We start from the raw sequence: 23,519 nt of genomic DNA on the forward strand, positions 1-23,519 counted from the left end.
CGTCGTAACGCATCTCCATCGTAAGCAGAGGACTACCTGTATAGTTAGGTGGACAGAGGCGGAGTCGTCGATTTGAGAAACACGTTTACGACACTGGATCTGCCGGGAGATCGCACTTTGCGACTCCCACATAGCAAGTCCAGTGTGCTCGCATTCACAACACGGGAAGAGCATCGTAGCCTATTAGTGGACGAACACAAAAATCACTTATGAAAAAATTAACCCGTAAAAACAAAGTTTTTCACTATAAATCCTTTATATGCGTGGCGGCTAGAGTCCTCTCGTCCTCTGGCTTGAGATGGCTGCCACCTATGGGTCAGATGATTGTCTGGCAGCATTAAGCAATTGGTAAATACATATTTTTAAAAAAATTCCCTAAACAGTGTAAAATTTTGGGAAAAAAAATTCACGAAAATTAATTGTCATGCACAACGAGTCTGTGTGCAAAATGTCAGCTCGATTGGATCACGGGAAGTGGGTTAAAAAACGACCGAAAGATTTGCACGGTCGTAAGCAAGCAAGCAAGCACGCAAGCAAGTGAACTTAATATAAAGGATTTAAAAATAAGAATAGGTTTTACCCCTTCCTGGCAAGTCTATCAGATCACGTTTGTCTGCATGTTTTGCCACAAGTAATTGATTCCTTGCAAACGGTATATATTTGGTGTTTGAACATCTTAACACAACTCCTGTTTTATTGCCAGAAAGGGTAAAACCCATTCTTACTTTTCATACTTTGATACCGGAAAAAAAGGTTCCCTTAATAATCACTTACTTCCTGCATTGCTTGGCCAGTTTCTCCATTGAGCCTTCTGCAAACTGCCTCAGGCTATAGTCAGTGCCTCCAGCGGAGCCCACTTTACACAGTCCCTGTAAAAACACACGTGCATCGCACGTATTATTATGATTTGCTCATTGGTGGGTTCGCTGTTAGAAGGTCGGGGAAAGATCCTCCGCAAACAGCTATATCCAAAGGCCAGGAGAACCATCATCTGAATACAAGTCAAGACTAAAACAGCCTTTTCAAAAAGGTGAAAAAATGTTAGACGGTGAGCAGGGTCGTGCGAGCACATGGACTGGACTCGCCACGCGAGAAGCTGAGGATTGCAAAAGCTGGCAAGCGGTCCGTCACGGACGTCGACCCTTGGTTACGACGGGGATAAACACTCGGCGGAGCAGAGCGACGCATACAAATCGCCGCGAAGAAAACCGCCGCCGAACGCACCACCAGCGCGCGTATCTTGATTTTGTCGTTGGTCGTTTTCTTGTAGATGTCCTTGAGCAGCGACACGCCGTTGCCGGTGATGAAGGTGGCGCGGTTGGACTTAGCGGCGGCGTAGATCAGCGCCTCCGTGGCCACCAGCTGATCAAGCTCGCGCTCCGAGGCCACCAAAGCCACCATCGTCTCCAAGACGCCCTTGAGTTCCAGGATCTTGTTGCCCACATCAAATGGGCCCTGCAGAAGGCCCGATATGGTCTGGATGGCGTGCAGATTTCCGGCCACGTCGCTCCCACCGAAATATTTCCTGCGGCGACGCGAAAAAAAAAAACACAAAACGCACGGTTAGCGACGCGCTTGTCGGAAGTCAACGATGGCGGTCGTTTGATGGCAGTGCAGCAAAATTCATTGTTGTATTTCACTGTGCTCCTGCGCCTGAGCTGCCTGCCTCGATGTGGAGTGGGGGGAGGCCGCAGCCTACAGTCCACAGCGGGCCCACCACTTTATTACGTCACATCCTGATGGAGGCTCTCACTTCCGAATGGACTGCAAATTTAATTTGTATCCGTCACTCGAGCATTCAAGCAACGTTAGTTTTGGACACTCGCGGAGAGATATTTTCGACTGGGCAACACCGTGCTTCTAATTCTAGATTTGAAGCTTTCGTGACCACAAGGATTCATACTCTTAGTTCTTTCGGTAAAGTCACGTAGGTAGAAAATGAAATTAAAATTAATAAAAATAAAACAATAAAATTGTTTTTATCACAACGAAACGTCGTGATTTTATGGTTTTATTTTTATTAATTTTAATTTCATTTTTTACCTACGTGACTTTACCGGAAGAACTAAGAGTATGTGCTTCTAATTTATTTGTGTTTGTGAGTTTTAAACCGGCCTCGACCAACATGGCGAGGTCAAATAACCCCCACAGCCTGCATCAAGCAGCGGATTCACAGACCCGCTGTACATTTACACATACAATGTTTACTCAGTAGAGACAGCAGGCAGAGAGACTGACTGACTTATTACACTATGAGACCTCCTTTACCAGTGGCAAAATATAGTAGTAGGTTTTTACCCTTTAAACTGGTACAAAACTGACACCTTTATACAAGGCATCATGTTTGCAATAACCTCTCAATAAGCTCTCAATACTCTGATAGTGCGCTGTTTTTGAGTTGTACGCCTTTTGGTGTCATCTGGTCCAACACCAATGGAGACAAGGCTCTAAGGAAAGCTGTCTCTCGGGTGTGGACCAATCAACTTCAAGGACAGTGCATATCACTATCATCATCAGCGTTGTTTCTTTTTGTTTGCATTTTGACTGCTTGTGTTGTGGTTATTGCAAACATGATGCCTTGTATAAAGGTGTCAGTTTTGTACCAGTTTAAAGGGTAAAACCCTACTACTGACTTATTACAGTTGAAGACTGCACCTTGTAAGTGCAGCAAATTGAAAACACTTTTAAAGTTTAAGAAAGGTCAACTGGACACTTCTAAATGTATAATACGAGAAGTCTTCATTCATAAATGTTAATGTGAAAGCCACAATTGCACGGCGAGTCATCAAAAGTTTCTTTACAACCCTAACATAAAATAAAACTACACATGAATACAATTACAACCCAGACTATTAAGGAAAATCTAAAAAACAAGCGTTTCCATCTTTACAAAACAGTTAAAGGAAAAAACAATTTCATAGAACATTTTTTTTTCAATTAAAGTGCAATTGATTGCCTGCTCAAACGAGCACTGCTCATCTGCAAACTTACAGCAGGCGTTAAATATCCCCCTGAAGTACTTCACAAGATGAGGCCCATCGTGTAAAGTACTCAATTGGGACTAAGTATACAGAACGAGAATGTTTTGGTTTTAATACTTCAGAATTTTTCTTCGTCTCGGAAGAATCCGACGAGCTACGAAGCTCTTTTTCGACATGTATCAGTCATCGCCCCCCCCCCCCCGCCTCTTCAATCGGCAGATTACAAGCGCCAGTTTGCTCTTGCAAAGAAGAATACACATTCGGCGGAGTCTCCCGGGTTAGTTTCTCAAGCTGCTCGAACTAAACAAAAAGAGAGACATCTTCTTGGTTCTTTCGGTAAAGTCACGTAGAAGGGAAATAATAAAAGAATAAAAATAAAACATAATAAAATAATTCTCACGACGTTTCGGCCACAACGCAAGCAGCCGTCCTCAGGTGAAGAACAGGTCTGTCGGGAAGACAGAGTCTGAATGAAACACCCCAGGCTTGGAGCGTATATTTAAGCTGGGTTGGAGGGGGGAAGAGCGCCTGTTCTTCACCTGAGGACGTCTGCTTGCGTTGTGGCCGAAACGTCGTGAGAATTATTTTATTATGTTTTATTTTTATTCTTTTATTATTTCCCTTCTACGTGGTGACTTTACCGAAGGAATCAAGAAGATGAATCCCTGCAGTCACGAAAGCTTTCAATCGAAAAAGAGAGACGCGGAGGGGATACTTACGTGACATACTCGGCGCAAATCTTCTCATAGTTCTCCCGCTCCGCGTCGCCCCTCAGGTCCTCGTACAGCTTGTTGAGAAGCACCGCCGCTGTCATGCACGTGTTCTCCGTCGCGGCGAGACCGCCCGGCGACTCCGCGACAATCCCAGCCACTTTGAGCACGTGCTTCATCCCTACAGGGCCAAAGGCGAAGCAACGCCGCGTCGGTTAAACTTTTTTTTGCGTGTGTGTGTGTGTGTGTGACCCCCACTGTCGTGTGGAAATTTGATGGCGATTATGAAGTGGATCCATTTAAAACCTTTAAAACAGTCTGCATCAGCAACAGGCCATGCTTTCCCACCTGATGACGGAATGCTTGTGTTGCGCCCGAAACGTCTTGATTTATTTTATCTTATTTGTATACCTACGTGACTTTACCGAAAGAACCAAAGAGTATAGTTAACAGCCCTTTCTACTGCTGGATGTGCCGTTTGACCAGATTATCACCGCACTCATCAATGCAGGTTGGTGAAGGTGCGAAGCATCCACGAGGGATCAAAGCAGTAGAGTACAATGGATTTGAAGGCACTGCCCTCTTGTTACTACAGCTACATATGGGGGAGTATTGGGCGCAGTGCTTTGTGCACTGCAGCCATATACAGGCATCAGAGTCGGGATCGATCTCACGACCTCCTGTATACCAGGCGAGGTAGTTAACATCTCCTAGCCACCGAGAAGAGTTGGGAGTTTCAAAGATTTCTTAAATTTACTGGCACATGACAATCACCCATGAATGAAAGTGGTCAAATATCCCAATGCAGGATCCTCCTGAAAGAGAGCCAAAGGACTCAGTGACGCATCCCTGGGTGTGCAAATAAATAAATACCTCAATGATCATTATGGTCATAAACACATTCCTGCGGAGGGAGCTGGTAGGAACGTTGGGTTGCTCGGTCAATGGCCAGGGTCAACGGCGGCGTGGTGTATTCCGCAAATATGCCCCACTGTGAGGGCGGGCACAAGCCGGCGTGAGTAGGTTAAACGTTGAGTTTTATAAGGGCACCACGGGGTGACCAGCCCCTCCCAACCCAGCCCCACCCCTCCCACCCCCCACCCAGCCCCTCCCCACCCTCCCCACCCAGCCCCCCCCCACCCACACTCCCCACCCAGCCCCTCCCCACCCTCCCCTCCCCACCCAGCCCCACCCTCCCCACCCAACCCCTCCCCACCCTCCCCTCCCTCCCCACCCAGCCCCTCCCTGCACGATGGACGGACATACACAATAATCCCCTGTGGGCTGGTGTAACCAGGAGGTTCCTACCTGTATAACAACAAGATAAAAGTAACATTTGAACAACTATAAAATCGAACGGCACTCACCGTAGTCAATGAACTTGAGTGAGACCGAATTGTCCGGGTTTTTCAGTGACTTGCGAGGAATGATCTTGATGAGAATATTCAAAGCGTTGTCCCTCCCAAATCCAGACACGCCTTTGTCCACCAACATCTCCACCAAACGCACAACCATTCCCTTCAGGTCACTGTTGCTATCTGCAAACAACAAGTCAACCACTTCACTTGGCATGATGTTACACACAAAGAGAGTACAAGTTTCCCCCTCGCTCTACGTCAGGGGCGGGCCGTATGAGGCCCGCAAAATCATTTGATTTGCCCCTGCCAAGGCAACCGCAGGCGGGACTCGAAATTCAATCAATCTAGGAGCAAACCTAGAAAAGCAGTTGCGAGTAGGAACATCATCAACACCAGCTAACATCACACGCCTCACCAAAGAGAAGCAGTTCCAGCCATGACATTAGGAGTGAGTTAATTAAATGTTTTACCAAATATAACGGCCAAACTTTTAAGTTGATAATTTTGTATGGCCCGCGAATGATGTTATAAATATCCAAATGGCCCTTGGAAGAAAAAATGTTCACCGCCCCTGCTCTACGCGGTAGTAGATGCGTTCCAAACACAAAGGGTGCACAAAGCGACATCGCACGGGGAAGACGGCTGCCTGCCGATTAGCGCAAACACGATGCAGTTTCATATCCGAGCGCATAGCCGCATGCGAGTGAATTTCAACCGCGTGACGTAGAAATTTTTTCGGGTAAAAATAGGCGAGCCGTATACATGCGCAAAATAGCACAAACCGAACCCGGATGAAGCGAGGGAAACCTGTCCACATCAAATCGCTGCCAGGTTAAATGCCTCCACGTGCCCCGGTTCAGATATTCGGTCACCGATTTTAAGCCATGGCCGGAATATCGGATTCAGGCCGCCGGGTTGTGAGCGCAGCACGCCAACCACAACGAGACCGCTATTCCACTGTACGCATGTGTGAACCTACAAAAACAAAGATCCCTCAAACTTCTAGATTTGAAGCTTTCGTGACTGCAAGGATTCATATTCTTAGGTTTTTTCGGTAAAGTCACGGAGGTAATTTAAATTTAAATTTTTTACCTACGTGACTTTACCGAATAAACCTAAGAATATGAATATCCCTCAGACTGTTGGAGCAAGGGTTGTTAGCGAGCGCCTATGAAGGCCAGCACGTGATAGGAGGGGATGGGTGGCCAGCTTCACACCAGCACCAGTTTGTCTCAATAATGGCAATGATTACACACCACACCAGGTACTTATTTGAGGCTGACTCGACCTAAGGGAGGCCCAGGACTGGTTTAAATAATTGCCACTGGTGTTGGCCGTGAGCGGAGATCGAACTCGGGTTGCTGGGTTCGCAGCGTGGCTCACAAACCGCTGCACTCCCCACAAATGCAAAGATCCCCCATATAGCCTTGACAGACTGCAGGGACAAGTGCTGTTAGCGAGCACCTATGAAGGCCGACACGGCACACGAGGGGGTTGGTGGCCAACACCACGCCCGACCGCCTTTGTCTCCGCAGCGGCGATGTTTACACACCGCACCAGGTACTCATTTGAGGCGGAGTTGACCTAGGAATGGCCTAGGACCGGTTCAGATTATCGTCACTGGTGTTGGCCGTGAGCGGGAAAGCGAACTCAGGACGCCGGGTTCGTAGCGCAGCGCGCGAACCACTAGACTACCGCTCCCTACACGTATGTTCACACATGTTCACATATTGACGCGGGGGAACGACCGTTACCCAGCAGAAGCGACTGCGGCTTGTCATGATCCTTGGGTAGGCTTTCCACAATGGACTCCCACACAGCCTGCACCACCTTGCAGGTGGCGATGGAGATGCCCTCATCGTCGCTGGCCATCACCCTGCACAGGGTCTCCATGCCGATCGCTCGCAGGATGGCGGTCGCCTGAAAGAGGACACGCAACGTTCATTTACCACTCGTAATTTCGTAGGTCTCTGGCAGACGGGAGTAAGTGACGGGCGCTTAAAAGCCAAAGTTACAGTAAAGAGGTAAACTGGATGCGGCGTGCAGGGTGCAAGAAATATTTTCCAGGTCGCTGGCCTGGACACACACAACACGCACGCTTCTCGCTGGAGCATAATTTAATATTTTGGCCATGACTGCAGCATTAGATAAATTACCTACCGATCTTCAACCATAACTATTAGTTTTTTTATTGAGTGCCCTTGATAAGCTACGTGTAATCCCAAATGAGCAATTTGCAGATATATTTGTTTCTAATTTGACATTCTTGGACCATGACGCTGGCACACATCTACTCTAAAGTAGCCAGCGCGTGTTACGCAGTTAATACACCGGCAGTAATAACTGGGGCTGCCTGTCAGATTCGAAGCTCTGCAACAAAGCAGTGAACAGGCTAAAGCTGGGCACCGTCACATTTGCCTGTCTGCACGTCTCTTTTCGCATCCCCCAGTCTGCCTTGTCTGCCTGTGTGTCTGTCTTCTGACCATGCTGCCTCGCTTGTCTGCCTCTCTGTCATAACGTCTGTCTGTAAGTAATTGCCCATATGTATAACTTCTTTTGCACTGTACGCAGCCAACTGTGCTAATCGGAGGTGCGGAAACAATCTATCATCGCAGGACTAACTCCAGCTCCCCACTCACATACGGTGCTCTAAACACTGTGCCAACACTCCCCGCTCACACACACAGTGCGCTAAACACTGCGCCAACATTCTAGATTTGAAGTTTTCGTGTCTGCAAGGATACATATACTCTTTGGTTTTTTTGGTAGAGTCACGTAGGTAAAAAATTAAAATAAATTAAATCACGACGTTTCGGAGGCAACACAAGCTTCCGTCTTCGGGTGGAACCGTCACAGCAAACGTCGTGATTACATTTTTATTTTTTACCTACGGGACTTTACCGAAAAACCAAAGAGTACTGCGCCAACACTCCCCACTCACATACACAGTGCGCTAACCACTGCGGCACCACTCCCCACTCACACACACGGTGCGCTAACCACTGCGGCACCACTCACACACACACACAGTGCGCTAACCACTGCGGCACCACTCCCCACTCACACACACGGTGCGCTAACCACTGCGGCAACACTCCCCACTCACACACACGGTGCGTTAACCACTGCGCCACCGCTCACACACACAGTGCGCGTACCACTGCGGCACCACTCACACACACGGTGCGCTAACCACTGCGGCACCACTCCCCGCTCACACACACAGTGCGCTAACCACTGCGGCACCACTCCCCACTCACACACACGGGGCGCTAACCACTGCGGCACCGCTCCCCACTTACACACACAGTGTGCTAACCACTGCGCCAACACTCCCCACTCACACACACGGTGCGCTAACCACTGTGGCACCACTCGCGCACACGGTGCGCTAACCACTGCGCCACCGGTCCCCGCACACGTCACTTACCCTGGCTTCGTGCGCAGTGCACAGCCCCACCAGCGTGCGCATGACCGCGAGGACCATACTGGGCTTGTCGGTGCCGATGAGGCGCTGCAGTTGCCGCACCCCGTCGCTCTGGAAGATGCTATCGGCGCCAGCGGCATCCCGAGCGAGGATCACCATGTTCTGAGCCGCCTGGGGTAACGACGGAGCAGACGCGTTTAAAAGACCGTGCCATACGCGACCCGCCCTCACTGGGTGGGCAACGCAGAACGCCAAAACGAGGAATAAAAGTCACGTCCCATGATGTAGCTGCTCACCACCGAGCTCTCATTACTCTGGTAGTGCATTGTCTTTGAACTGTGCGCCTTTTGGCGTCATCTGGTCGAACACCATATGAGACTAGGCTCTAAAGAAAGCTGTCTCTGGTGTGGACCAATCAGTTTCAAAGACAATGCATAAATTATCAGAGTATTGTTTTTTGTTAGCATTTGACTGCAAGTATTGTGGTTAATGTAAGCATGATTCCTTGCAAAAGGTGTTTTTGTTGCCAGAAAAAAGGGGAAAAACCCTATCAGTATATTTTGGAGACTGCACGCGATGCATTAACCCAGGGGAGGCCGTTGAGCTCGAACCTTGAGCCCCGCCTGCAAGCGGAGAGGCCCGAACGTGCGCACGGGAGCAAGCGTACCTTTTCCTTGTCGCCATCGGGAATGTTTTCGTCGAACAATATCTTGAACATCTGTTCGACTTTGCTCTCCGTGGAGAGGTTTACCTTCAGCTGACAGAGAAAACCAACGTCCGGTCAAGGGAGGGGAAAATCCCAGAGGCACGGGGCAGTTGTGCCGTCATAAAAAAAAACAACGTGCATGTATTTTTCGATTTAAAGCTTTCGTGACTGCAGGGATTCATCTTCTTGGCTCTTTCGGTAAAGTCACGTAGAAGAGAAGTAATAAAATAATACAAGTAAAACATAATAAAATAATTCTCACTATTTTATTATGTTTTATTTTTATTATTTTATTACTTCCCTTCTACGTGACTTTACTGAAAGAACCAAGAAAATGTGCATGTACACACACAGACCTTTACTCAATATTCTGCTGGATAAGGGTCTCCCCCCCCCCCATGATGTGTGGGGCTCATGGGGTTTAATGGCAACGGTTCACCATGCTCGTCAGTGCGGGTTGGGCAAGTTGGGCAGGTGTAAACATTGTACCAAAGCAGAGTAAAACAATAGATTCTGCCGCACTGGACTATACGTGCCCATGACGTAGCTCTGCAGCAGCCTCCTAACACCTGTGTTATACCTGGTAGTCCCCAATCCAAACACCATCCAGGCTCAAACCTTCTTAGCATTACGAGATCCGATGAGGCTAGGCATATTCTAGGGTGATTTTGGTAATCATAGCAGCAATAGCCCAAAGTGTTACTGTACTATAAACTCTTTGGTTCTTTCAGTAAAGTCAAGTAGGTATGAAATAAAATAAATCACGACGTTTCGGGCACAACACAAGCGCCCGTCATCAGGTGGGAAAGCTTTTCCATCTGATGACCGACGTGACTTCACCGAAAGAACCAAAGAGCATGGATTCCTGCAGTCACGAAAGCTTCAAATCTAGATTGTTACTTTACTTAAAATGAGCAGAGCCAGCACTCACTATGTCTGTGGCCTTCAGCCAGTGTATGGAAATTCCACATTCCCATGAAAAATACAGCTCATTCATAGGCTTTCCACAGTTAACTTCCCACTACGTACGAATTGTATTAAATCTGGTAGAATGGTGGCATGAGTGGACCTCCGAGACTCAAAAGTCAAGTGCTCTAAATAACACAATGCTATCTTGCCAAATCACCAAATCGATGGCCCCTTAGTCAAAACCGGGGTGCCGAAATGCCATCCTGGTCGTTGAGGGTTCTTTAACCAGAGTTGGAGGGTTCTTTAACCAGTGCGTGTTGGTGAAGGGGAAGCTCAGGGCCGGTTCAGATACCCCTCTAAGTCACGGCGCAGTGCACAAAACCCACTTTGCTATCAAAATATTCCAAAATATTATTACTTGCTGAAATCCATTGCTGGATTGCAGAATGCTCCAGGTGCCCTACACTGCCCACCTTCACCAACCCTCCACGGTGGTAAAGTGTGGTCGATTAACCCCCATGACCAGTCGTGTAGGCACGCCCTCATCCAGCAGTGGATCGATGAAAGGTCTGCAGTATGTTAGACAAAGAAAGCTCCCCCGTATAGCCTTAACAGACTGTTGGGGGCCAAGTGCTGTTAGCATGAACCTATGAATGCCGGAACGGCACACGAGGGGGTGGGGGTGGCCAGCACCACGCCCGACCGCCTTTGTCTCCCCAGTGGCGATGTTTCCACACCGCACCAGGTACTCATTTGAGGCCGAGTTGACCTAGGGGAGGCCCAGGACCGGTTATAATAATCGTCACTGGTATTGGCCATGAGCGGGAATCGAACTCGGGTCACCGGGCACATAGCGCAGGCGTGCTAACCACTAGACTACACTACCTGCACCCCACAAGACAAACATCCACAGACACGCACCTTTTCCTGCATCTGAATGCTCAGTTTTCTCAAGGTTTCCACAAACGCCTTGTTTTGCGGTTCGATGGACGAACACCTCTGGGCATCTCTGAATGCCTGGTCCAACCTGCCCATCTTCTCGTAAGCCTGGCAACGCCGATAGAGGGCTTTCACATCGCTCTCGTTGTCTTCAACAGCTGCGAAGAGAGCGTGCGTGTCAATCGAAGCCATTAAGAGACATTGACGTCATGGCACGTTGACGATCGTGACGTCACAGGGACATGAATGAAGATGTAAAAGGATGTGCACTGTCGTCACTTCAAAGTCCCAAGGACTTTACTCTTTGGTTCTTTCGGTAAAGTCGCGTTGGTGAAAATAAAATCAAAAATAACTAAATCACGACGTTTTGCACAATAGCCCTTCTTCGCAGGCCAGAGGTTGGGTGAAAAAAACTAAAACCGGAAATAAAACAGGTGTTAAGTTGTTAAAACATCAAATAGAAACCTTAGAAATCAAGTTCGCATTAACCACACGTACTTGTGGTGAACATGCAAACAAACATGCTCTGATAATATATGCATGAACATCTTCCCACACCTTGTTTTATTGCCAGAAAGGGTAAACAACCTATTCCTATTTTTTCATACTTTGAAACTGGCAAAAAAGGTCCCATTTTGTAGCAATACCCTCCACTTGTGACTATTGCTCCAGACGACAGATGGCGCCACTGTCCAAACATTCCACAAAGACAGATTCTATTGAAGCAGCAAGGCCTGAAAAGTCTCGCACTGTCAGTCTCTTCTCTTTTTTACCATCAGTGGAAACAAGAAGATGCTCGGTGTAGTCGGCACTTTGCTTCGTTCATCATTTCGTTCTTTTTGTTTTTTTAAATCTTTGCTTTATGTACCCCCCCCCCCCCGCTCTCCCTCGCTCTCTCTCTTTTTTTCATTTTTGTTTAACTACGACAAGTGCGGCATCTGCACGCAGCCCTTCTCGCAGTCCAACGGCCTCCGACGGGTAGCTCATATCAGCATGCAGAGCTCCCCGTCATCTGCCACCGAGCACACGGCCTCCTCCATCACCCACTGCTCCTTGAAGGCCGGCACGGCGTGGGTCAGCCGCGCATGGCGGAACTCCGGCCTACACACCCTGGCTCCGACCAGAGCGCGGAAGATGCCCAGGCTGCTGGCCGGATGTTTCCCCTCCAGGGCCACCTTCATCGCCCTGTATATGGCGAGCTTGGCGCAGTCCCTTCTCAATCCAAACAGAGTACGACGTTTCGCCAGTAATTACTGCCGAAACCTCGTACACCGTTTGTAAATGTTGTGGCTGGGCTCTCCAACACACCGGTGTGCTGTACTAGTGACGAATTGGCCACGTTCTGTTTACGCGACAACCCTTACGAGTTGGCTGTGTCGGGTAGTGGCGTGTTTTAACGACACATTTATATATTTACACACGATCTAACCCAAAAACCTCTATTATGGATGATATTGGTCGCGAAAGCCTACGTGTTCAACCGACTAATCTTTATCTTGTTGGCGAGCGATATCTCTCTACAAGCCACTCCAAGAGCCGCAAGGTGAAGGACCTCGTGCTAAAACATTGGAGCTAGGAGTTGAGGCACAAGCCTAGAAATATTCCATCGCCTTGGAGGCAAGGGTTGGCGGAACGTAGATTCGTCAAACCTGCTTGTATGGTGAGGCAGCCAACAAAAGGCAGCACAGCAAATGGGTTTGTGAAGCCACTGGTATTAAACTTTGAACATTATTCTCTCACTGGTGGTGAAAACAGCACTCTGGATTCCTCCCACATGCAGACGCTGTGTGGTTTAACCCCATAAAGGACATTATTTTATTGTTGACCTTTCCTCAGACATGCACTCTAGCAGCATAGTCCAGCTCTGGACAGGACACTTTTTCACTCCTCCAAACAGACCACGCTACAGTGCCAAAGCAAGCATCTAGCGGCATAACAAAAGACCAAGCAAGTCCACGCACGCAAGCACGCTCTTGCATTGCGACACGACCATCCGCACTGAAAGCACTCGCACAGGCACAAACACACGAAACTAAACACACCGATACAGTCTCACCCGCGCCTCCGATTACTAAGGGTTGGCTACGTACTGTGCGAAAGAAGTTGAACATACATAAACATAAGCGCGCGCACACTCTGTCGGCATTATCGTTAAGTGCAGTAGCTTTGGTTATGGAATGATGGATGGGACGTCACCTTTAGAAGCATCTTCCACAGCTCGTGTGTAATCCTCCTGGGTTCGGAAGAGAGAGGGGAAAGGAAATGTTGCATCAATATCTTTTGGACATATTATATTCAATCCAACGCTTGGGTTTCCGTAGACAGTTACGATTCGTAATCGATTTTTGGGTTTGGCCATGTAATGATCTGACCATAGCTATATTTGGTTGTGAGAATTGCTCTTCAACTGACTGGCGAGCTGAAAGAATAATAGGTTGGGGTGTTTAAACGTTTGTACCCGTGACAATGTAATGTGTACAGCTATCAGGTGGAGCTTGGATCACGACACATATTACATGGCCTAACCAAAAAAAAATTACTTCAATTATGAATATCATTCAATGCTGTTCACAATCAATGTCGCCATTGATCCTGTAACAAGAGGGATACAAGGTAATGCCGATTGTAATTTTTAAAAATTAAACATATATAAAATATTCTGTATTTATCCAAGGCACTTTGTAAACGATTGTCAGATGGCACAAGCCCTCCTCCTCCAACACGACAATGCCAGACCCTACTCGAGCCAGAGAACATTGGAGAAGCTTGCAGTGTAGGCGGACTGTGCTACCCCACACCTGCCACCTTGTCCAGATCTGGCATCCTCACACACTGTCATCTGTTCAGCCCTCTGAATGACGGACCTACGTGAGCTACATTTGTAAAATGACATTGCTCTTTTTACAAGACGGAGCCATTCATAAATAGCCACGTCGCGGGTCGCACTAAGTCACGGGTCGCATCAAGTGAAGTCGTGGGTAATATTAAATTAAGACGTGACCCATACGCTGCACACCACCGCTGCTTTATGTGCTATGAAGAAGACACAATTGCCCAAAACGTCACCTTTATATATATATATTTTTTAAGCAGCGTTATTCACGCAAGTGTTGATTTTTTATTTTAGTTAATTGTGCTTGTGTAGAGGTGTTACGGGAGGGCGAACAAACACACCAGGGGTGGTTATGCCCGCACGCGGAAGGATGCTTACATCCACGTCCGCATCGTTTAGCCTGGGGGGCTGAAACGGCGCTGTGATCCCCCACGACCCCACCCCTCGTGGGGGGAGTTGCTATATAAGGCGGTGAGCCGGTGGGCTCGGGGTTCAGTGTTTAGCTTAAACCAGCGAACAAGGAAGACCGGCTAGATAGGCCCTGGGACTCCCCTGGATCTCCGTTCTTCTAAGGACCGACCAGGGCAAGCCAGTGGCGTGGCCCCGAGAGCCCAGAGCCGATGCTCTTGTAAGAGCCGGTCTGGTGACTAAGGGTGCCGTAATCCCAGCTTGACCAGAGCTGGATCAGCTAGCCTCCCCTAGCTCCGTAGTGGAGGACCTGGGAGTAGGCTAGCCGAGATAGAGATTGTGGGATCTCCCTGTTAGACGGGTGAAGGGGCCGATATCCCTTCGAGTGTCGTATACCTTGGCCTGTATATAGTGGAACGTTTAATAAATAAGTGTGCCTCCGACTACGTCGTCCAAGTCTCTTTGAACCTACTACACTTGCGCACCGCTGCCAGTGGCAGCAGCAACACCAAATAACTTGTTTTAAATGGAGTGGGAAGCCTTTCAAGCACAGACGCTCGCTCACTCACCTGCTTCAGGTAGCAAGCCGCCCTGTTCTTGTACAGGACTGCCAGGTCTCGCTTGTCCTCTGTGCACGCGATGGCTTTCGTGTAGTACACCAGAGCGTTCGCGTAGTCGCCTGCGTTGAAGCATTTGTTCCCTTCGTCTTTAAGTCCAGTGGCGTTCTCCATCTGAAACGATCAAACGTGAAAGTACGTCAAACTTACTAATAGGGTTTTCCCCTTTTTTTCTGGCAACAAAACTAACACCTTTTGCAAGGCATCATGCTTACATTAACCACAATACTTGCAGTCAAATGCAAAAAAAAACAATACTCTGATAATTGTTTGCATTTGACTGCAAGTATTGTGGTTAATGTAAGCATGATGCCTTGCAAAAGGTGTCAGTTTTGTTGCCAGAAAAAAGGGAAAAAAAGGGGGAAAACCCTATTAGTATATTTTGGTACTGGCAAAGGAGGTCCCATGATGATACGTCAAACTTATTTCGCGCCGGACGTAGCCAACCGTGCTAATCGGAGTTGCCGGGAAAGCCACAACAAACTAAACACAAAAATGCATTTCTAACGAGACGAGTTTTCAATCTAGATTTAAAAGCACGAAGCTCAGTGGATTCCTAACATCGGAAGCACGTTTCTGACAGGCGCAGAAGCGTATCTGAAAGCACGGGATGCAGTGACCGTCTTTGTTCGATGGTTAGCCAAACGCCGCTGCGAGGATGACTGGAGTTTGCGTAATGGTTTATGTTATTGTGGTTCATTTGCGGCAAGCACTTTGTGTGCAATGAAATCTCAACATCTTTGCAGCACGAACGATAATATGGCCAACCCTTGCTGGATGAAGGTCCCCCCTCGCCTGTTGCGGTTTGTTTCACCATAATTCACCACTTCAATGTAAATGCGAAGAGAAAAATATGGCCTGTAGTAACAGCTTGTGGTGGTTACCCACAAACTGCTGCTTCTGTCCACCCTGAAGTATAAATGGGATCACCACAGACAAGCGGGCCGATCGGCAGGTTTCATTTCAGTTTCAGTTTCATTTATTAGGTATAGCCCTGTGAGCCATTCGGCTCTTGAATCGAGTGCAACCGCAACAAACAAAAAACATGATCAAGAAAACATCTTAAAGTGACTATGTGACTCTGTGCAAGCAGAAAATCCAAGAAAAGACAGCAAAATATTGCAGAAAAAACACCGTACACCAACGCTGTGTGCAAAAATCCCAGTGGGATGCAAGTCAAACAACAACAACAATCACAAGACAACTTAGATTAAAGCCATCATTCTAACTCCGTACTACAACAAACACAAACATGGCCAAACCAAAAAACGTTGTCGAAATCACCCAAATAAAGCCATAAAAGCAATGTGTAACAGTGATCATGGGAAAGTGTGGTGAAGGTAAAGTGTGGCTATTCCCACCTCTACCAAGGCGTTTGGCCAAGCCACATTTCCTCTGACAGTGGCGTAAATACTTAGGTTTTTTTCGGTAAAATCACGTAGGTAAAAATAAAAATCAATAATAAAAATAATAGAAATAATAATCGAAATAAATGTATTATTTTATTTCTATTATTAATAAAAATAATATAAATAAATGTATTATTTAATTCCTATAATTTTTATTATTTATTTTTAATTTATTGTTCTATTTCTATTATTTTTATTTTATTTTAAATATATGGTTTTATTTATATTATTTCTATTATTTTTACCTACGTGACTTTACCGAAAAAAACCCTAAGAGTATGAATCCTTGCAGTCACGAAAGCTTCAAATCTAAAAAGTGGCGTAAATAAGCAATTGCAGGGCTGCGCTTGTACCTGATATTACACTACACAGTCTGCAGGAGACGATATTGTAATACATAATAATGTTGCACGTACGTTACAACATATATCTCAATAATATCATTATTTAAAACACGACAGCGATTACTGAATTAGTTGCAGTAAATGCAGCACACGTGACGATCTCCAATAGTCTATCGTTACTAGCGGTTAACACGATCACTACCAAAACTACAAAACATTACAATCACGTAGGAATAACGCACATTTAAACATAATATTTCAAACAAATTCACAATTACGACGCAGTATTTGCGCTTTCGTACGGTAAATAGGTGTGGCGTACAGTACCGTGTACAGTGCTACAAACACTTGTTATTGTTGTAGGACCGAGGCTAAATGGATGTGTCGGAGCCACGCTTTTGTAGGCCGAGCGTCGCGAATCGAAGACGAAGACTTTAATTCGATCGTCGTCGAGTGAATTGTGTTGATGAAACAATGAGAGTAGCAGCAGCAGCAGTAGCAGCAGTAGGCCCTGCCAGTGATGTCAGCCGCGTCACGATCCGAGCCGTTTCCGCCCCCGGGTCTCGAGACGTGAGACTCCGCGTGCCCTAAGATCGCCTCCCCCACCACTACTCCCACCACTCCTCCCACCAACACCACCACTCCCCCCCACCACCACTCCCCCCCACCAACACCACCACTCCCCCCCACCACCACCACCACTCCCACCCCACTCACCCCCCACCACCACCACCACTCCCCCCACCACCACTCCCCCCCACCAACACCACCACTCCCCCCCACCACCACTCCCCCCCACCACCACTCCCCCCACCAACACCACCACTTCCCCCCACCACTCCCCCCCCACCACCACCACCACTCCCCCCGCCACCACCACTCCCCACCAACACCACCACTTCCCCCCACCACTCCCTCCCCACCCCCACCACCACTCCCCCCCACCACTCCCCCCCCACCCCCCACCACTCCCCCCCCCACCACCCCCCCCACCAACACCACCGCCCCCCACCACCAACACCACCACTCCCCCTCACCACTCCCCCCCACCACTCCCCCCCCCCCACCCCCACCACCCCACCCACCCCCCACCAACACCACCACTACCCCCCACCAACACCACCACTTCCCCCCACCACCCCCACCACCAACACCACCACTCCCCCCCACCACCACCACTCCCCCCCCCCCACCACTCCCCCCACCAACACCACTCCCCCCCACCACTCCCCCCACCACCACCACCACTCCCCCCACCAACACCACCACTCCCCCACCACCACCACTCCCCCACCCCCCCCACCACTCCCCCACCCCCTCCACCACTCCCCCCCCCACCAACACCACCACTCCCCCCCCACCAACACCACCACTCCCCCCCACCACCACCACCCACCCATCCCTAACACCCACCCCACCCACCACCACCGCACCCACCCACCCCACTCACCACCCACCCCTAACACCCACTCCCATATAAGGCACCGCGGTCATTTGTCTAAACTCAAGTTCCCATCGCATGACATTCATCGATAATACAGGAGGGGGGGAGAGTTAGATCGTGTAAATATATAAATGTGGTGTCGTTCAACCTTCCACCACCCGACACAGCCAGTTAGTAATGGGTTTCTCACGTAAACGGAACGTGTCCATTTGTCACTTAGTACAGCAACACCGGTAGTGTGTTGGAGAGTAAAATCCAGATATGGCTGTCGCCTGATGGTGCCGGTTGTAATTACTGGCGAAACGTCCGAATCAAGATTGTAAAGTTGTAGTGGATTTGCTACTCTTAGTTCTTTCGGTAAAGTCACTTGATGCAGCAAATCTGGCTGTGACGGTCCCACCTGATGACGGAGACTTGTGTTGCCTCCGAAACGTCGTTGTATTTTTATTAATTTTAATTTCATTTTTTACCTACGTGACTTTACCGAAAGAACCTAAGGAGTATGAATCCTTGCAGTCACGAAAGCTTCAAATCTAGTGGATTTGCTCTTCAACACACAACCGGTGTGCTGTACTAGTAACTAATTGGCACCTTCTGTTTACGTGACAAACCTTACTAGTTGGCTGTGTCGGGTGGTGGCTGGTTTAACGACACATATATTTACGCGATGTAACCCAAAAAAATTAACCCGTAAAAACAAAGTTTTTCACTATAAATCCTTTATATGCGTGGCGGCTAGAGTCCTCTCGTCCTCTGGCTTGAGATGGCTGCCACCTATGGGTCAGATGATTGCCTGCCACCATTAAGCAATTGGTAATTAATATATAATACATTTTTTTTTTCCTAAAAAGTGTAAAGTTATGGAAAAAAAATTTCACGAAAATAAATTGTCACGCACAACGAGTCTGTGTGTAAAATGTCAGCTCGATTGGATCACGGGAAGTGGGTTAAAAAACGACCGAAAGATTTGCACGGTCGTAAGCGCGCAAGCAAGCAAGCAAGTGAACTTAATATAAACGATTTTAAAAACACCCTCTATTATGGATGATATTGGTCGTGAAAGCTCCCACTAGATATTAAACTGACATCACATTCATACCCAGCTCTATTTAAGACCGACACAGGATAATTTTGTCTCTACAACTCTCTGGCTGTTGGTGTAATTAGTACCGACGAAACGTTACTCTCCAACACACAACCGGTGGTGCTGAACTAGTAACGATAACGAGAACATCTTCTTGGTTCTTTCGGTAAAGTCACGTAGAAGGGAAATAATAAAATAATAAAAATAAAACACAATAAAATAATTCTCACGACGTTTCGGCCACAACGCAAGCAGCCGTCCTCAGGTGAAGACCAGGTCTGTCGGGGAGACAGCTTCTGAATGAAACAACACCACCCTTGGAGCGTATATTTAAGCGTCTCCCCGACAGACCTGAGGACGGCTGCTTGCGTTGTGGCCGAAACGTCGTGAGAATAATTTTATTATGTTTTATTATTTTATTATTTCCATTCTACGTGATAACGAGAACGTTGCAAGGAGTTAATGTCTTCCTTCCGAGCTATGCACTTTTAAATCCAGATTGAAAACTAATTTCTCTCGAATTGATGTTTGTGTTTAGTGTGTTGTTCTTCCCCCCGCACATCCGATTAGCACGCTTGGCTACGTACGGCGCGAAAGAAGTTAAACACAAGTTGAACGCAAGGGCCCTGAGTGCGCACAGGGCAAGCTGACCACGAGGCCCCTGGGTGTTTACAGCGTGAGCTGACCACTAGTGCCCCCCAGACCCCTTAGCGCTTACAATGTGAGGGCCCCCCAAACTCCTTGGTGTTTAAAACGTGAGCTCACCACTAGAGCCCCCCAGACCCCTTAGCACTTACAATGGGAGGGCCCCCCAAACTCCTTAGCGTTTAAAACGTGAGCTAACCACTAGGGCCCCCCAGACCCATTAGCGCTTACAATGTGAGGGCCATACTCTTAGTTCTTTCGGTAAAGTCATGTAGGTAAAAAAAATGAAATTATAATTAATAAAAATAAAATATTTTAATACATTTTATTAATTTTAATTTCATTTTTTTACCTACGTGACTTTACCGAAAGAACTAAGAGTATGAATCCTTGCAGTCACGAAAGCTTCAAATCTAGAATGTGAGGGCTCCCCAAACTCCTTGGTGTTTAAAACGTGAGCTAACCACTAGAGCCCCCCAGACCCCTTAGCGCTTACAATGCGAGGGCCCCCAAACCCCGTGGTGTTTAAGTGTATTAAGCATTTAACGATGTATTCATGAATTGATTAAAACCAAATGGAACACTCAAGATACATGCATTGAGCCGTGTGTATAATAACTATTTTTGTCCCTAAGCAACAAAAATATGCCAATTCAAAACAGTTCGTGCCAACTTCTTGGTTCTTTCGGTAAAGTCACGTAGAAGGGAAGTAATAAAATAATAAAAATAAAACACAATTTTATTATGTTTTATTTTTATTATTTTATGACATAATTTTATTATGTTTTATATTTATTATTTTATTACTTCCTTTCTACGTGACTTTACCGAAAGAACCAAGAAGATGAATCCCTGCAGTCACGAAAGCTTTAAATCGAAATGTTCGTGCCAATTTAATATCTGCCGAGGTACAACAGCACACGTCTTTAAATATTTATTGTGTGCTGGGCAGAAGCTCCATCTTTATTCGAAACATTACCACTGAATGTGTGTGATTATATCAGAATCCTCTTGGTGTGTAGACATCAAAGGGGGTATGTTTTTTTATATACAGGCTGTCTAGTTTAATTGCAGGCATATGTGAGAGTGGCTTTGGAATCATACGATACGTTTCGCTGGCCGTTCCGCACTTTTTTTTTCTGCACGTGTGCTGTTAACTTAAAATTTCCACCGTGTAAACACGTGGCCTTGTTAGGTCAGGATCGCATTGAGCAGTGTGGCTCATGACCATATTCAGCGTTGTATTTAAATGTTACTTTCTCCCAGTAGTATTCCCGTTTGGCATCAGAAGTGATGTCTAACGTTCTCAAATCACACGCAATGGGACTGCTCTTGTCACACCTAAGAAAGCTCAACGGATGTTGAGCCTGGATAATGGCTGGGGCGATAATCATTGATAAAAAAAACAGGTGTTATAGGCTGCACGGGGGTCTACGTTCCAGGCCACAGAAGGTAATACAAACGAAACCAATTGTTGTTCTGTACAATCAGTGCCGGATTATCCTAGTAGCAAAAGTAGCTACATATGCTACGGGTCCCCGCACTTTCAAGGGCCCCGCGCTAAATGCTTTCAAGCTATCAATTCCGGTTCAGTGGTTCTGCACTTGCTCTATTACTATAGTACTATACTGCCTTCAACTTTTATGAACGACTTGGTGTTTAAGGTTAGCGATTTGTCTATTATCTGGCTGTATAGCAAATGAAAAAATACAATTACTTTATTATGCAAGTAAAAAATGTATGTATTTTAATATTTATTTAGGGCCCCTTTATAACACCATGATACTAGCTTCATCCGGCGCTGTGCGCAGAGATTCTATACACCCACGTCTACGCAGCTCACCAATCTGCTGAGTAAAACTTGGGGGAAAGTGTCAAGTAACGACTGCGCTGTTATACATCGTATCGTAAAATCATACCGATGCGATAATATATAATGATAATATATAAAACGGTCGCGCAGCGGTTAATGCGCTGCACCATGAAATCTGTCCACCCGAGTTTGATTCTCGACCAAGGCTATAGCAACATTTTGCCCGAAGATGCTGGATGTAATTTCCAGCGAAACGTCGTACTCCTCAAATTGTAAATGTTGTGCATCCACTCTTCAACACACCGGTGGGCTAAAGTAGTGAACTATTTGTCTTTTGTCAACGTCACACATTTTTTACCGATTGGTCGTGTCGGATGATCGAGGGTTGTGACACATTTATAAATAACGCGATTTAACCCAAAAACCTATATTATGAATCATCGTATGCCGTAGCCTCCCACACGGACTAAATATACTGGTTGGAACCTTCTGGTTCCACCAGCCCACAGGGGATTATTGTGTCCGTTCGTCCGTCATGCAGGGAGGGGCTGGGTGGGAAGGGAGGGGCTGATTGGGGAGGGGAGGGTGGGGAGGGGCTGGGTGGGGAGGGTGGGGAGGGGCTGGGTGGGGAGGGGCTGGTCACCACGTAGTGCCCTTATACAACTCAACGTTTAACCTACTCACGCCGGCTTGTGCCCGCCTTCACAGTCGGGCATATTTGCGGAATACACCACGCCGCCGTTGACCCTGGCCATTGATCGAGCAACCCAACGTTCCTACCAGCTCCCTCCGCAGGAATGTGTTCATGCACCTCTGACGTCAGCTGCCAGAGTCATCATCGGTGGCAACGTCTCTTCCCTGGCGCTGAGAGATCTACATCTGGTTTGGTGGTCTACGACTCATTGACGGTGTTTGAATTTTATATTTGGAGGCGGGGGGGGGTTTGCTTTGTCTCTAACACAGGACCGACCTGCCTGGAGAAGAAAAGTACAGGATGGTGCAGTCCTCTGTGAGAGGAGGAGAAGCTCCTGTGCTATCTTGAAGAGGCAGCAGCGCAAATCTACCAAGGAAGGACGTGTGGCTGCACCTCAGAGCTCTACATCCACCCTGACCTGTCCAGTGTGCCACAGAGAATTCCGGGCTCGGATTGGCCTCTTCAGCCATCTGCGCACTCATAAAAACCCAACAAAATGACAAACGTGCCATGGTCATCATCAACTTTGATGGACGAACAACAAGAAGAACATTAGGCATCGCACGTGCATAGCCATTTATATTAATTGTAAACTACGCTCCAACTAAGATGGCACGTGTTCTGTTTTCCTCTCTGAACTTTCAGTGGGGCATGTCACCTCCTACCAGAAGTCTCAAGGTCTGGAATATAACAGCGCCACCCTTGCCTCCACAAATTATAAATCAGAGGCATGTGCCACCACGCCCTGTTAAAATCTACATGTTTTGTTTAAGCCGTGCACATTTTGAAACAGGTGAGTGATTGATGGCACCTGCGTCATCGTAGGGCAATGACGCAATGAATTCCGGCACACTCCCTCCAAGACATACAATGGCATGCGTCTCGTGGGTAGCTGGCACTACTATATTTAGATGATTTGGCTGTTATAAATATCCATATTATAAACCACCTCGTTGAGTTATCATTTATGGCCAGGCCGCTTCTGAAAAATAAGCTAATAGCTTAATGGACTTCACCTGCTAAGATAAAAAACATACTCTTGGTTCTTTCGGTAAAGTCACGTAGAAGGGAAATAAGAAAAATATAAAATAATAAAATTCTCACGACGTTTCAACTGCAACACAAGCAATCATCATTGATGATTGCTTGTGTTGCAGTGACTTTACTCCTAACGTGTGTTCGTATTTTTGTTGTAACA

At 47.2% G+C, this 23,519-nt stretch overlaps 1 protein-coding gene across 2 annotated transcripts in view; it reads right to left on the reverse strand.

The window, feature by feature from the left end:
• LOC133344637 (protein unc-45 homolog B-like) overlaps nt 1-17,216 on the reverse strand; it is a 31,374-nt gene extending 14,158 nt beyond the window's left edge. Inside the window, exons 1-11 of one of the 2 annotated variants that reach the window (XM_061554783.1) lie at nt 16,988-17,216; nt 14,841-15,002; nt 13,227-13,263; nt 11,013-11,188; nt 9,144-9,233; nt 8,480-8,647; nt 6,804-6,969; nt 5,059-5,229; nt 3,701-3,872; nt 1,225-1,525; nt 775-869 (exon numbers count right to left, since the gene is read on the reverse strand). In XM_061554783.1, the coding sequence (XP_061410767.1) occupies nt 775-869; nt 1,225-1,525; nt 3,701-3,872; nt 5,059-5,229; nt 6,804-6,969; nt 8,480-8,647; nt 9,144-9,233; nt 11,013-11,188; nt 13,227-13,263; nt 14,841-15,002 (1,538 nt within the window). In that variant the 5' untranslated portion in view covers nt 16,988-17,216. Of the gene's footprint in view, nt 1-774; nt 870-1,224; nt 1,526-3,700; nt 3,873-5,058; nt 5,230-6,803; nt 6,970-8,479; nt 8,648-9,143; nt 9,234-11,012; nt 11,189-13,226; nt 13,264-14,840; nt 15,003-16,968 lie in introns of both variants that reach the window. The other variant, XM_061554700.1, reaches the window with a different exon arrangement.
• Between the last annotated feature and the right edge of the window lie 6,303 nt (nt 17,217-23,519).

This window comes from Lethenteron reissneri, chromosome 1, assembly GCF_015708825.2.
Source record: "Lethenteron reissneri isolate LAM-NWPU_2019-01 chromosome 1, ASM1570882v1, whole genome shotgun sequence".
Lineage (NCBI taxonomy): Eukaryota > Metazoa > Chordata > Hyperoartia > Petromyzontiformes > Petromyzontidae > Lethenteron > Lethenteron reissneri.